Source organism: Pholcus phalangioides, unplaced genomic scaffold, assembly GCF_987345545.1.
Source record: "Pholcus phalangioides strain wild (caught in Gottingen) unplaced genomic scaffold, Ppha-v1.0 ptg000007l_1, whole genome shotgun sequence".
NCBI classification, from domain to species: domain Eukaryota; kingdom Metazoa; phylum Arthropoda; class Arachnida; order Araneae; family Pholcidae; genus Pholcus; species Pholcus phalangioides.
The window spans coordinates 13,087,401-13,100,843 of NW_028301600.1; the positions used below are offsets into that span (position 1 = coordinate 13,087,401).

The 13,443-nt window shown below is 36.6% G+C and overlaps 1 protein-coding gene across 5 annotated transcripts in view; it reads left to right on the forward strand.

The window, feature by feature from the left end:
* Positions 1-13,443, forward strand: part of LOC149084938 (coatomer subunit beta'-like) — a 115,486-nt gene that overhangs the window by 61,886 nt on the left and 40,157 nt on the right. For all 5 annotated transcript variants that reach the window (XM_089232676.1, XM_089232675.1, XM_089232679.1 and 2 more), the window contains exons 11-13: positions 9,130-9,236; positions 11,463-11,606; positions 11,909-12,039. In XM_089232676.1, coding sequence (XP_089088802.1) covers positions 9,130-9,236; positions 11,463-11,606; positions 11,909-12,039 — 382 coding nt within the window. The remainder of the gene's footprint in view (positions 1-9,129; positions 9,237-11,462; positions 11,607-11,908; positions 12,040-13,443) is intronic.

The window sequence follows — 13,443 nt, forward strand, 5'->3', positions numbered from 1 at the left end:
ACAGTATTAGACGTTTAATTTACGTTTTGGCCAACAGATGTCGTTAGTTGTCCACTAAATTGCGGCATTTGAAGGCATGTGGTATTACCGCTCAAATTTCACTTTTTGCCGCTTTTTTCTTATCAGAAATGGCTGCTAGAAAAGGTTCAGCGATTGACAGATTGTATATTCCTGATGACTTATCAGATTCTGAAAGCGATTTTAGTTTTGATAGTAATAGTGATATAGATTTTTCGGACTGCTCCTCATATAGCGATGAATCTGATCATGATTCAATAAACTTGCAAAGCATTAGGCAGTGGTGCAAAATTGATATGAAGAATATTCCTCCTCCTTCAGTTCCTTTTCGTGGAAATCCGGGAATTACTGTGAATATAGCTGACAATGCAAGTATATTGAATTATTTTGAACTTTTTTTTTGATGATCAAATATTACGAATGATAGTCCGAGAAACCAATAGATATGCTGAACAATATATCCATAAAACAGTTTGTAAAGAGGGAACACGCTGGAAAAAATGTACAGAAACGAATGTTGAAGAACTAAGACTACTTTTTGCAGTTTTGTTACTCCAAGGAGTCATAAAGAAGCCAGAACAAGAGCATTATTGGTCTAAGCGTCAAATATTATCCACACCAATTTTTGCAAAAGTAATTGGAAAAAATATGTTTTTATTGCTCATGAAGTTTCTTCATTTTACTAATAATGAGGAATTTGATAAAGACCGACACCCATGGCCGAAATTGAATAAAATTTATGAACTAATGGAACATCTTCAATGCAAATTTCGAGAAGTCTATATACCAAGGAAAAATCTTGGAGTTTGATGCGGTTCAAAGGCAGGCTCAAGTGGAAAATGTTTATTGCCAAAAAAAGAGCAAGATTTGGCTTGAAGTTTTTCGTTCTTTGTGAAGCAGAAAGTGGATACATTTCAGATTTCCTCATATACACAGGTGATGGAACAGTAATCCGAAATACAGCCAATATCCAGTTTCCACCAAATGTTTTACTATATCCATGTTTTACACTTGATGGATCGATTCCTGGGAAAAGGTTATTGTGTCACTATTGATAATTTTTATATGTCTCCACAGCTTGCAGACATCTTAGTTACAGAAAAGACGGACACTTATGGGACAGTGAATAAAACCAGAAAAGACCTCCCTGTCAACTTTTCAAAAGAGAAAGTCCCCAAGGATGAAATTGTTGCTTATCAAAGAGGTAAAGTTATGGCCCTGAAGTGGCAGAACAAGAAGAGTGTCTGCCTTATGAGTACTATTCATGATACAAGCTCTTATTTGGTGACATGCAAATCTAAAAAGACTGTTATGAAACCAGTTGTCGTTTGTGACTATAATAATACAATGGGTGGCGTCGATTTATGTGACCAAGAAATGTCCTACTACCCTACGCTCCGAAAACAACAGGGGAAGTATTACATCAAAATTTTCAGGCAGTTTTTAGATCAATCGTTGTGGAATGCCTATGTACTTTACAAAAAGCAAAACCCAACACAAAATATAAAGCTTTTGGAATTTCGTTTGCAAATGGTTGAAGAAAGCATCCAAAAGTATTCTGATAGTGATAAAAGCGGTTGTCCTGGAAGACCGAGTTCTACTCTGAACCCTTTGAGATTGACAGCTCGTCATTTTGCAAGCCACATACCCCCTAACCCCATAAAAAGAGAGCCTCGAAGACAGTGTGCTGTTTGCTGTTCAAGAAAAGATGCAAATGGAAAAAAAATTTGCAAAGAAACACGAATCTGGTGCAAAGACTGTGAAGTTGGACTTTGCCTTGAACCCTGTTTCGAACTCTATCATACTAAACTACATTTCTAAGATATTTTTTTCTCAGTGCTTTATATTTTCTTAAATTTTATACATTTTACTTTTTTATATTATGCAATAGATAGAAATTAACTGTAATTCAATTGAAATTTATTAAAAAAAAATTTTTTTGGTGATAACATCTGAAATTGGTTTTTCTGGCAACTTAGATTCTCATGATAAAAATCTATATAAAAAAATCTTTTCTAGAAAGAAAAAATGAATTTTTCAATTCTCCAATATATATAGATATAAAATATGCAAAAAAAAAAAAAAATACACAATTTTTGAAGCAATTTCGGTCCACAAATTGAGCAGTCAGAGAGTTAACTGAACGGATGAGGAAGAAAATAAACTAAACAATTCTCTTAATAGTTTGAATAAAAAATGCCCTCAGCCCAATAGTTAATCAGTGTATTAATAAAACTAAACCCTGACTTTGGGAAATTTACTTGAGCTCATTTTTTAATCTTCCATGTCCAATCTCTTTCCTACACCATTAATAAATCTAGCATTAAACTAATCCAACTAAATTGTGACCACACGAAAGTGGCCATGGATAAACTTCCAATAATCCCAAATAAATACCAAATCGATATATTCCTCATACAGGAGCCCTACATCTACAATAAAAAGATACCCAATATCCTAAAATCATGGTCGGTCTGGCGCCGACAACAAGTCTCTTACTCTGATCTCAGCCTATGCCCCTCTCCACGGTGACCTGAAAGAAACACTTGCTGAATATGTGATCAGCACGTATTCCCAAGAGATCTTTACGATCTGTCCAGGGAATTTGTTAGTGTTAGTAGACATCCATGTCCAAACTGGGACTAAAAAAATGCCAATTGAAATTGCAATTATCCTTGATGGAATAAAACTGGAACAAGCATTGATTGGAGGAGAACTAACTTTGATGTTTTGCGAAGAAGGTTAGCGGAAGTTTTCAAAGACCGGTTGGAATCAGTAGGGGTGGTAAGTCAATGGGAAGAATTTAGTACGAAGCTGTCCTCTGTTTTGCACGACGTCATACCCTTTGTTCGAAAAAAGCGTGTTTGTACATCACACCCTCTATGGTTCACGGATAGCGTGCGGAACCTTTATCTTGAAAAGAAAAGAGCATTCAGAGAGTATAAAAGTGGACGAGGTGACCTATCATTGTTTACTGATAAAAGAAGACTGTTGAAGAAAGCGATAAGGGATAGTAAAAAGCAAGTTGAATCTAGGTTGGCAGATAACATTGGCTCTGACCCAAAATCATTTTTTCGATACGTCAATAATGGATGTAAGGGGACAGTTGGCCCCCTCTCGATAGGAGGCTCAAAAGTAGAGAGCAATGTAGGCATGTGTAGTGCTTTCAATGACTTTTTCGCGTCGGTTTTTAATGGAGATAATGATATTCGATATACGGGTGTTGCATGGGGTAATAAAACGCTCAACGATATTCAAGTGGAAGACGTGGAGGTCCTAAATCTTCTAAGAAATGTATGTGCAAGCAAAGCACCAGGACCAGATGATATCTATCCCAGGGTTCTCAGGGAAGGTGCTAATGAATTGTTGGGGCCAGTCGCACAGATATACAGGAGTAGTGTTGCTGAGGGTATCGTCCCGAGAGATTGGAAACTGGCTAACGTTGTTCCGATATTTAAGAAGGGTAGTAGAGAAGTGGTGTCTAATTATCGTCCAGTGAGTTTGACGAGCTCCCTCTCGAAAATTTTGGAAATTATCATCAAAAGGCAGTTTGTCAAGTGGATAGACGAGAATAATGTATTGTCGGATAATCAGCATGGGTTCAGGAAGGGGAAGTCATGTGTAACTAACCTCCTTTGCTTCTATGATTACGTGACTAAGGCTTTGGGTAAGAGCAAAAATGTCGACGTTGTTTACCTTGATTTCCAGAAGGCATTCGATCGGGTCCAACATGGCAAACTCTTGAAGCGTTTACACGAGATTGGAATAGGGGGCAACTTGCTGAATTGGATAGAATCGTGGTTAATAGATAGGTCGCAACGAGTTATGGTGAACGGGGAATTCTCTGGTTGGACAGACGTCACAAGTGGAGTTCCTCAGGGAAGTGTCCTTGGCCCCATACTTTTTTCACTTTTTATCGACAAACTCGATCAGGGTATCGATGGAATTACTAGCAAATTCGCAGATGATGTGAAGCTAATGGGGGTAATCGGAAATGAAAGCGATAGGGAGTTGCTCCAGACCAACTTAAACAAGATTGCAGCATGGGCAAATGAATGGAGCATGACGTTTAGCGTAGATAAGTGCATGGTCGCTCATTTTGGTTCGAACAACCCACGGTTCTCTTACGAGTTGAATGGTGTCACTATCCCGGATGCAACTAGAGTCACCGATTTGGGAATTCTCATTGACGAGCGACTTAAGTTTTCTGAACATTGTTCAGCGGTTGTCAAAAAATCGAATAGAATGCTTGGTCTCATTTTCAAAAAGGTCTCTTCGCGTTCTCCTAAAGTCATTCTTCCGCTTTTTCGAGGCTTAGTTCGTCCTGGACTGGAGTATGCTGTAAGGTTTTGGAGACCATACCTACAGAAGGACATAGACTTGGTTGAAGGGGTGCAGAGAAGAGCTACGCGTGTCCTTATTGGCACACAGGGCTTGAGTTATGAAGAAAGACTTCATTTTTTGAATATGTTTACATTGGATGAACGCAGGTGTCGAGGAGATATGATCGAAGTGTTCAAAATTTTCAATGGGATGGATAGGATGGACCATGAACTTTTAGTACACCGCCAATCGACTGCTTTTACAAGGGGACACCAGTATCGATTGGTGAGGGACAATGCAAGGTTATGGTGTCGCAGGGAATTTTTCTCCAATAGGGTTGTTAATGGATGGAATAGCTTGCCCCCGGAGGTAGTAAATTGTAACACAATTGACACGTTTAAGAAGAAATACGATAGACATGTTGGGGTGGATCGAGAAGCTATCCATTCTTAGAATAAGACAACCATAAGTATTCCTTATGGGCATTGTATAATATTTTATCATGTGTATATATTGTTTGTAATTTGTGTTAATTGCATTTTTAATTGGGTTGCTGTATTTTTGAAACATATGACAACCATATTTTTATGGGCATCTTTTTATCAGCCACCTCGTTGGGCATTTTGCCTGTTGTGGCGTTGTATTTGTATTTGTATTTGGATCTGATCTAAACAGGCAAAATCCGCTATGGAACTATCCGAGGCTTAACGGTAGAGCAATTCATTGGCAGACATGATCTTTTTCTCCATCACTCAAACTCTGATCCACCATCATATGTTCACGACGACAAAAGGGGCTGGTCAGACCTAACTTTATCAACAAAAACAGAAATAGTACAATGTCTAAATAGAAATATAGCAACAGACTTCTCAGCCAGCCTTCATAAATACATTCTGAATAGAGCTCAACATCTCTCGCTCCACTAATGCTATCTCACTTACAAGGTTCAAAAGTAAATTTGGGGTCTCTCTAAACTTAATAGGCATCTCAGCGACATCCCCAAATTAATTACTTTAATTAATAATTGCCACACCTCAGAGGATCTTAACGTTCCAACTGAAGTTTTGGAAAACTTAATTTTCCAGGCTTGCCATAAATCTCTCAAAAAGAAAACATCCAAACTCAATATCAAAACCTCCTGGTGGACCCCCAAGTAAATGCATCGCAAAATAAACTCAAAGCCCTACAGCTAGAACACAAAGCCTCCCCAGATGAAAAACCCAGACCTTTTTAATTTTTAAACGTGAAAGAGCAAAATTTTATAAAATAATTTGTAAATCAAAAAGAGAAATCTACAGAGACTTCTGTAACAAAGATTCTAATCCTTATGGTAAACAATATGAAACAGTAAAATCCAAAAGCACCGTCCCCTCCCAACTTTTCAAACTTCTTGAGCATGTACACAAACAATACCCAACTTTTTTCCATCCCCTTTACAACAAATGCCTTGAACTAGAAACATTCCCCAACATCTTTAAGATAGGGCAAAGTAATACTCTTTCAAAAACCAGATGTAATAGACTCGTATTGTCCAATAACCCTTTTGCCTGTAGGAGGTAAATGTCTAGAAAAACTTTTGATTCAAAGACTCCACTTCCACTTAGAATCCCAAAACTATAACTCTAACTTTCAATTCGGCTTTAGGTCAGGCAATTTTATAGACGATGCCCTTAACCTAATACTGTCTAAAATTAACAGATTCAAGAGCAAGGAACTGGATGTCACTTTTATAAGTATCACACACAATATTAAAAGAGCTTTTAACAACCTGACCTATTCCTCAATCAACCAAGAACTGTCCAAAGCTCCTCTCCCTAACAACATTACATCAATCTTTTCCGACCTCCTAGCAAATAGACATGTCTTAATCACAACTCCAGAAGGCCTGGTGGTTAGAAAACAGGATATTGGCTGTCCACAGGGTTTGTGTAGTGGGTCGGCTTTGTGGAATCTTGTGGCCAATCAAGCCCTAAAAATCCCCCTCCCAGAAGATGCCCATATCCAGGCCTTCGCTGATGACTTTGCCTTTGTGATAGGGTCAGTTAATGTATCACAGCTAGCGATAATGCCAACTAAAATCCTTAATGATTTTTCGAATTGGCTTAACAAACAAAACACCAAAATACATCTCAACAGAAAAAACACAATTTCTGTTTCACAAAAAATGAATATCCCCCTAGGATTAAAATTAATGGTAAAAATATTAAATGTGTAAACAATCTCAAATATTTAGGCGTAAACATCCAAAAAGACCTCGGCTGGAAATCACACATCAATGAACAAAAATTAAAAGCGACTGACTTCCATTTTCAACTTATTAAAATAGCAGGCAAATCCTGGGGCATCTCACAAAGCATTAGGAACACCATCTACAATATGGTAGTCCAGAGATTCTTACCCCATGGCACCTCAGCTTAGTATAAGCATCCAACCAAAAAAAAACACAACAGACCCTAGATAGCGAACAAAGGAAATTTCTTTTAATGATAACCAGGACCTACGACACAACAGCCACACTCAGACTCCAGGTGATCACAGGCAACTGTTCACTACACCTAAAGCTCCAAATGGAAGCAGTCTACACAAATGCAGTTAGGTTCAGCAAAAACATTCAACCAGAACTTCTAGACTTTGATCCCAATAACTTTGAAGCACGGGAGCATGGCTGGCACCACCAACCCTCCTGCTCAACTGTTCCCAATCAAATTTTGATTGACAGCCATTACGTAAAATTAGTAAACACCCACATATACACAGATGGCTCCAAAACCTATGAAGGCGTCGGGGCAACCTATTGTGTATACACAAACAATACAGAAAAACAAACGTGGCAAGCGGCACTAGATAAAACGAGTAACTTTCAAGTAGTATTGTTAGCGATAGAAGCAGCTACACAATACACAACAGGAACAGAAGAACAAGTTTCAATAATAATTGATAGCTGCTCCTTCCTTCAAGCACTTCTAGATATAACGAATAAAAACACAATAGTATGTGTATATTGAGGCGAAGTTCATTAGATAACCCAAAAATTTTCCTAGGTTGGACCAAGGCCCATGTAGGTAATCTTGGAAACGAGAGAGCAGACTCTCTAGCCAAGGCTGCCATCAACTGTGACAATAAACTTGATAACCCTTTCCCACTAATGCTCCTGAAGTGACAACTTAAACAAGGAACCTTCCAGAAAGGGCAGCAAATTTGGGACCAAGGAACAACAGATAGAAAAGTGCATGAGATTGTCCCTCGAGTCACATACAACTCACTAAACCTGAATAAGGAGGGGACTATCTTCATAACAGGACACAGCCTATTCCCTATATATTTACACAAATGGAAATGGCACCAAACAGACAAATGTGCCTGCGGTATGGTTGGGTACTCCAGTTCACTATGCTACTACAGAGTGCAAATTTACAAAACATCTACACATGTACAAATGTTCTGAAAACAATAGAAAACAATGGTTCACTCAAATAATCAAAAACATAGCAGCAAGGATTACAAGCCTTGTCAAATATGTACACGCCAATGAAAAACAAAAAATCTGTCCACCAGATTTATAAAATATATTTTTTTAAGTTTTGCAAAAATGAGGGAAAAACAAATAGATATAAAAACAACACAAATCATCCACATGACTGCCACTACTAATACATAACCATTACATGTACAAGATATAGCATGTACTAATGAGACCCGAACAAGAATTTTTACGACATTGCCGTAACAATGATGTAAATGTGGTAACCATAAGTGTCCTTCATTCAGCTTTTCTAGCAGGGGTGCTAGACAGGAGGACACAAATGGTTTCATAATAACCATTACATGTAGTTTTTATTATATATATATTCATTTGTTTTCTTTAATAAATATAACCATCCAGAGCGAGTCAACCAAAACAACAAGACCGAAGCTAATCCTTAGCTAAGGCTCTCTCCAGACAATGCCTCATTTAAACTAATCCCACATTGCTCACCAAAATAGGTTTGGAGCGAGATGACTTGGCCTGGCGATTATATATATGTATTTCTCTTTTCTCTATTTAAGTCCTTCATGCATTACATGTCCACAACACATGTACATACTCATATTGTCGTATTCATGTTGCTCACTGAATAAGGTGCTAAGCGAGATGGCACGGGTGATCCCTAATTGTATATATTCCCTTACACAATATTTCGATTTTGTATATTTTCATTAAATCCACCGGAGTGAGTGAACTCAACCCAATAAAACTAATGCTGGCTTCTAGTCCACAAGTTATCAAATCCATTTGCTCACCAATAAGGTGTTAAGCGAGATGACTTGCTCCGATGGATATTTTATATTTCACAATATAAGATTCTCATTTTGTTTGTTTTTTTATATGACAAGGGTAAGATAACAGATTAGATGTCATAGGACCCCCTCCAATTGCATTTAAAATATACCTCCATCCTAATATGTGTATATTCATCCGTCTTAATGAAACCCAGAAACTTTTCTCTAACTCCCAACCCCATCTCGTCTGTAATCACCACAAAGTTTGTTAATCGCAACAATACCCAATTGTCTGGGGAAAATATGCTGTAAAAATCTTGTATGTTATGTTTTTTTTTGACACAAAATAGTGTTCTGGACTCTGCCACGAAGCTGGGCTGTAAGGGATCTCGGCAACAGGATAAGTCCAGTGACAAAGTTCTGGTGTTCATTCATTTAGCCTTTTAATGTGTGTTAAACACCCCTGTTATGATAGTAATGCATGAAAATAAAACAACTTCCATCAAGCTTTTTTACTTTTTTTTTTAGGTATTTTCGGAGGGTTTTTTCTAGGAGTGAAATCTATAAGTGGCCTTGCATTTTATGAGTGGGAATCCCTTGATCTAATTCGAAGAATAGAAATTCAACCTAAACATGTAAGTATTTGTGGTATGTTCTGGTTTTGCAAAAGGAATAGTGATTAATCATGATTAGTTTGGTTTATGTAAGTCATTGTTTCTTTATGTGGAATTAGAAAGAAAAATATGCAGCCAACCCTCGATTTACAAACATCTCAGTTTGTAGTCACCAAAAAATGATTCGGTTTGAAAACTTGTCTTAGTTTATGAATATGTAAGCTGAAAAAAATTAAACTAAATCTGAAGAAACTACGGCTAAACCTTGCTACAATTATACTCAGTATAATGATAAATCCATCAATCCCAAACAAGATATTTTTCAAATCTTGTTTGGAATCATCCATAGTCTAATATTAAACTCTTGATACATTAATATCCTTTACTATGATAAATCCCTCTATATAACAATATTTTTTGAGATTTTTTGAAACGGCTATAACAATATTTTTTATATTTTAATCGAAATATCCTTCAATATATTTTTAAACTCTGCATATTTTAGTTCTGAACACATCTTATAACAGGGTGTCTACCTTCATGGGAAAGTCATGCAATGAGAAAAAGGTCACAAAGTCCTGAAAAAGTCACAAAATTTGAGTGAAGGTCACAGATTTTTTTGATTCTCCAGAGATTTTTTTTTCAATTTTTTCCCTAAAATCTAGGCTTTGGAGAAGCCGTTGGCATTCAATATTTCTTTCTTCTCTCTCAGGTTTTATTCACTCTTTTTTTGCCCCGGAGGGATGGATGGGCGAGTAGCAACAGAAAAAAACAATGCCAATATGTAGCCACCCTACACTGGGGCAGACATTATATGGGTGGGGCAAAAAAGCTATTTGGACTGGATGAACAAAAAACTTTTCTTTCTTTGCTTGTCTGGACCTTTCAACATCTGTAATATTCCCCCAAAACAGTGTTCTCAGGATCATGTGATTGATAATTCCTAGAAGAGGAGGAGGACTGTGATAGATTACAGCAATAGGGAGTCCTCTTGGGAGCAATATTGGTTTACTGTAGAAAAGATGATCTCCCCCCCCCCCCCACATCATGGAGCAGGGCTGTTGTATCTTTGGCGGGTCTGCAAGCCATAGTTTTCACTGCGGGATCCTCTGTAGTAAATTTATAGCATGAAAAAACAATGATGGTGGTTGTCCTGGGCCTCAGGGCTCCAGCCCTATCAGCCTCATCCTTGTGGGGGGCCCAGGTGAAAGGGCACCAATTTTTTCCCCTGCAAAATAATTTTTTTAAATATTATCATCCATTTTTTATTTATTTTGATCGCATCGATCTTTACCGACTAGCTATAGCGGACGCCAAAATCATACAGTATATGCATGCGACCGAACGAGAGAGCTCAAGAGAAAACTGACATTGGACTCGTTTGCCATTAATTGTGTTGCAACATTTAACTTTTAGACCGAATTAAAAGGAGTATCACAGAGAGAGAGAGTGCTTCCAAAAGTGTGCGTCGGGGCAAGCTCAAAATATGGATTGCGCACAAAAGCTATGCTTTAAAGTGGTTTAACCTTTTTCCAGTCGTGAGCACTGCCTGTACCAATCATCAAAAGAAGTGCACTCTTACGTCATGTTTGACATACGAATGCATGAAATCCGGATCCATTATTTAATGTACTACATTGCTCAAAATTCTTATTGATAAAGCTTGGCAAAAAGAGTGAGACTTACAGAATTTGACAAAAGACGTCACTTTTCCTTGTGAATACGAGAGGTACAGAAAACTGACTGCGTGAGGAGAGAACAATGTTTCCTCACTTAGCCAGTTTTCCGTATCTGTCGTACTTACAGAATTGTAGTCAGATTGCTTTGCAGGCAGAAATTTTCAGGGCTTTGACACTGAGATTATAGATGATTTTAACAAAACTAGACGTGGCTAGACCCCTGGTATGGGGTATAAGCCTGTTTAGATTGGGATTGTCTTTCTCTAGGAAAAAGCATTTTCAGTGTTAGTTCATTTGGTTTTATGTTATGCGCTTGAATGTAAAGCACTGTTGTAAAAGTTCACACTAGAATTCTTCAGAGTCCTAGGAATGAATTAATCTATTTTACATTTATTCCTATGGAAAAAATTATTTCTTCTGGCAAACAGTTTGGCTTACAAACAGACTTCAGGAATGAATTAAGTTTGCAAACTGAGGGTTGACTGTAATTGGTCAAGTGGGATATTTTTTATGTACAGAATTTCTCAAATAATTGTTAATGAACACTCCAAACTGTTTTGATTCTCAGGTCTATTGGTCTGAAAGTGGAGAGCTTGTTTGCATAGCTACTGATGAAACGTTCTATATCCTTCGTTATAGCGCAGAAGCAGTAGCTAAAGCAAAACATTCAAAATCTGCAATTACAGAAGATGGGATTGAAGATGCATTTGATGTAAGATATGTGTACTACAATATTGTTTTGAAAATCAAGAGCTGATAAATAACTTAGGCCAGGATTACACCATAAAAGTTTCATAAAAGTTCATTTATGTAACTTGAAAAATGTAACCAATAAGGGCATTGGTTGCATTTGCTCGAATGTAACCGATAAACTTATTGAGTGTATTTTTCCAAGTTTTATAAGTGAACTTTTATTATGTAATCTTGGCCTCATTGTTGTTCTATATTCTACAACTTCACATTCTAGATTGTAGGCTTTCGCTTCATGCTGTGCTGTCTATTTATTTTTTGTAGGTGTGTGGTGAAGTTCAAGAATCAGTAAGAACAGGTTTATGGTTAGGAGATTGTTTCATTTATACCAACTCTGTGAATAGGCTTAATTATTATGTTGGTGGAGAAATTGTAACAATTGCCCATTTGGATAGGTAATTTTTTTTTGTATTCTTTCAATTAATAATAAAATATGTTTGATTCATTCAAAATTTAGTGTTTCATTTTCGTCCCTCCCCCTTTTTCTTTGTCTCCAAAAAACTATTTAAGAGCATCGATCACTTCCTTGATACAATAAATTTATCTGGGTAAGCGCTATAATTAAACTAGTGGATGAAACAGGATAAACACTGCTAACAGGTAAATTTAATTATGACTCCACCTACAGCATAGGATTTTCTAACTTTTTGCATGGGGAGGGGGATGGCAGGTTCTTAAATTCCCCCTTGAAGGATATGGTTCTGTTATCCGGGAATGTGCTATATATCATTGGTCAGATCTGAGAAAGAACCAAATGCACATTATTATATTTGTAATACTTCCTTTTAATACTGTTCTATTTTCTTTAAATTACTGTTATTATATTAATGTGTTTTGTGGTAGATGAGATTGCACTAATATTTTTTTGCAATATGGTTCATATTTTCTTTTCTTATTAAATTGGTTAAAATGTAGCAACTGTTTGATGTCTTGTTTTTTATAGCGGGTTCAACTGTATTGGGTTTTTTACATCAAAACATTTTATATCACCTGAAGCCATTTTTCTGTAATTGCACATGCATATTTGAATGTAGGAAAAAGAAATGTGACTGGCATGGAGAGAAAATATATAATCTTACTCTCATTTAATAAAATAAAAATTCAATGGAAAAAAAAAATAATGTGAGGTAAATATCAAAATCGTAGAATGGCTACCGAAGAACGAGTCAACAGGATCACCCATCACGCATCTTCCACAAGAATTTCAACATGTAGAACATGCTTTACAGTTGATGTAGGTTCTTTTTGAAAGGAAATTGGTGAGACAGTTATTTCACAATCAAAACATCCCACCCTCTTTGAAAACTGCATATTTAGGATTCAAATATGTAGGTAGTTATGTACAATTTCAATTATGTTTTTAACTCTTATATGCTTGGCTTTCACTGTTTGAATGTGCGAAAGAAAGGGTTGATGTCCCATTTTATTATATATCATATATTTTTAAATTATTATTTATAATTGCTTTAATTCCACATTTTTAAAAAATATTTTAGGTTTTTTTAGTATTTATATTTGTTTTAAAATGTTCATACATTAATATAAATCACATGAGCATGATGAAAAATTTTGGCTGAGTGCATGAATTATTTTTTAGCTAATATGGATATAATAAAATGTCATGTGCACAGTCAGGCTTTGATATAATGACTATCACTTTCACCATCACTTCACATCTATAACACCATTTTTTAAAGATGTCTGCCAACATAATTAGCAAGTTTTCTTTACTCATTATTAAGTCTTGCTGCTTATGAAGTCACTTTGGTCCTCAGTGGTGACTTTATACCATCGTTTGA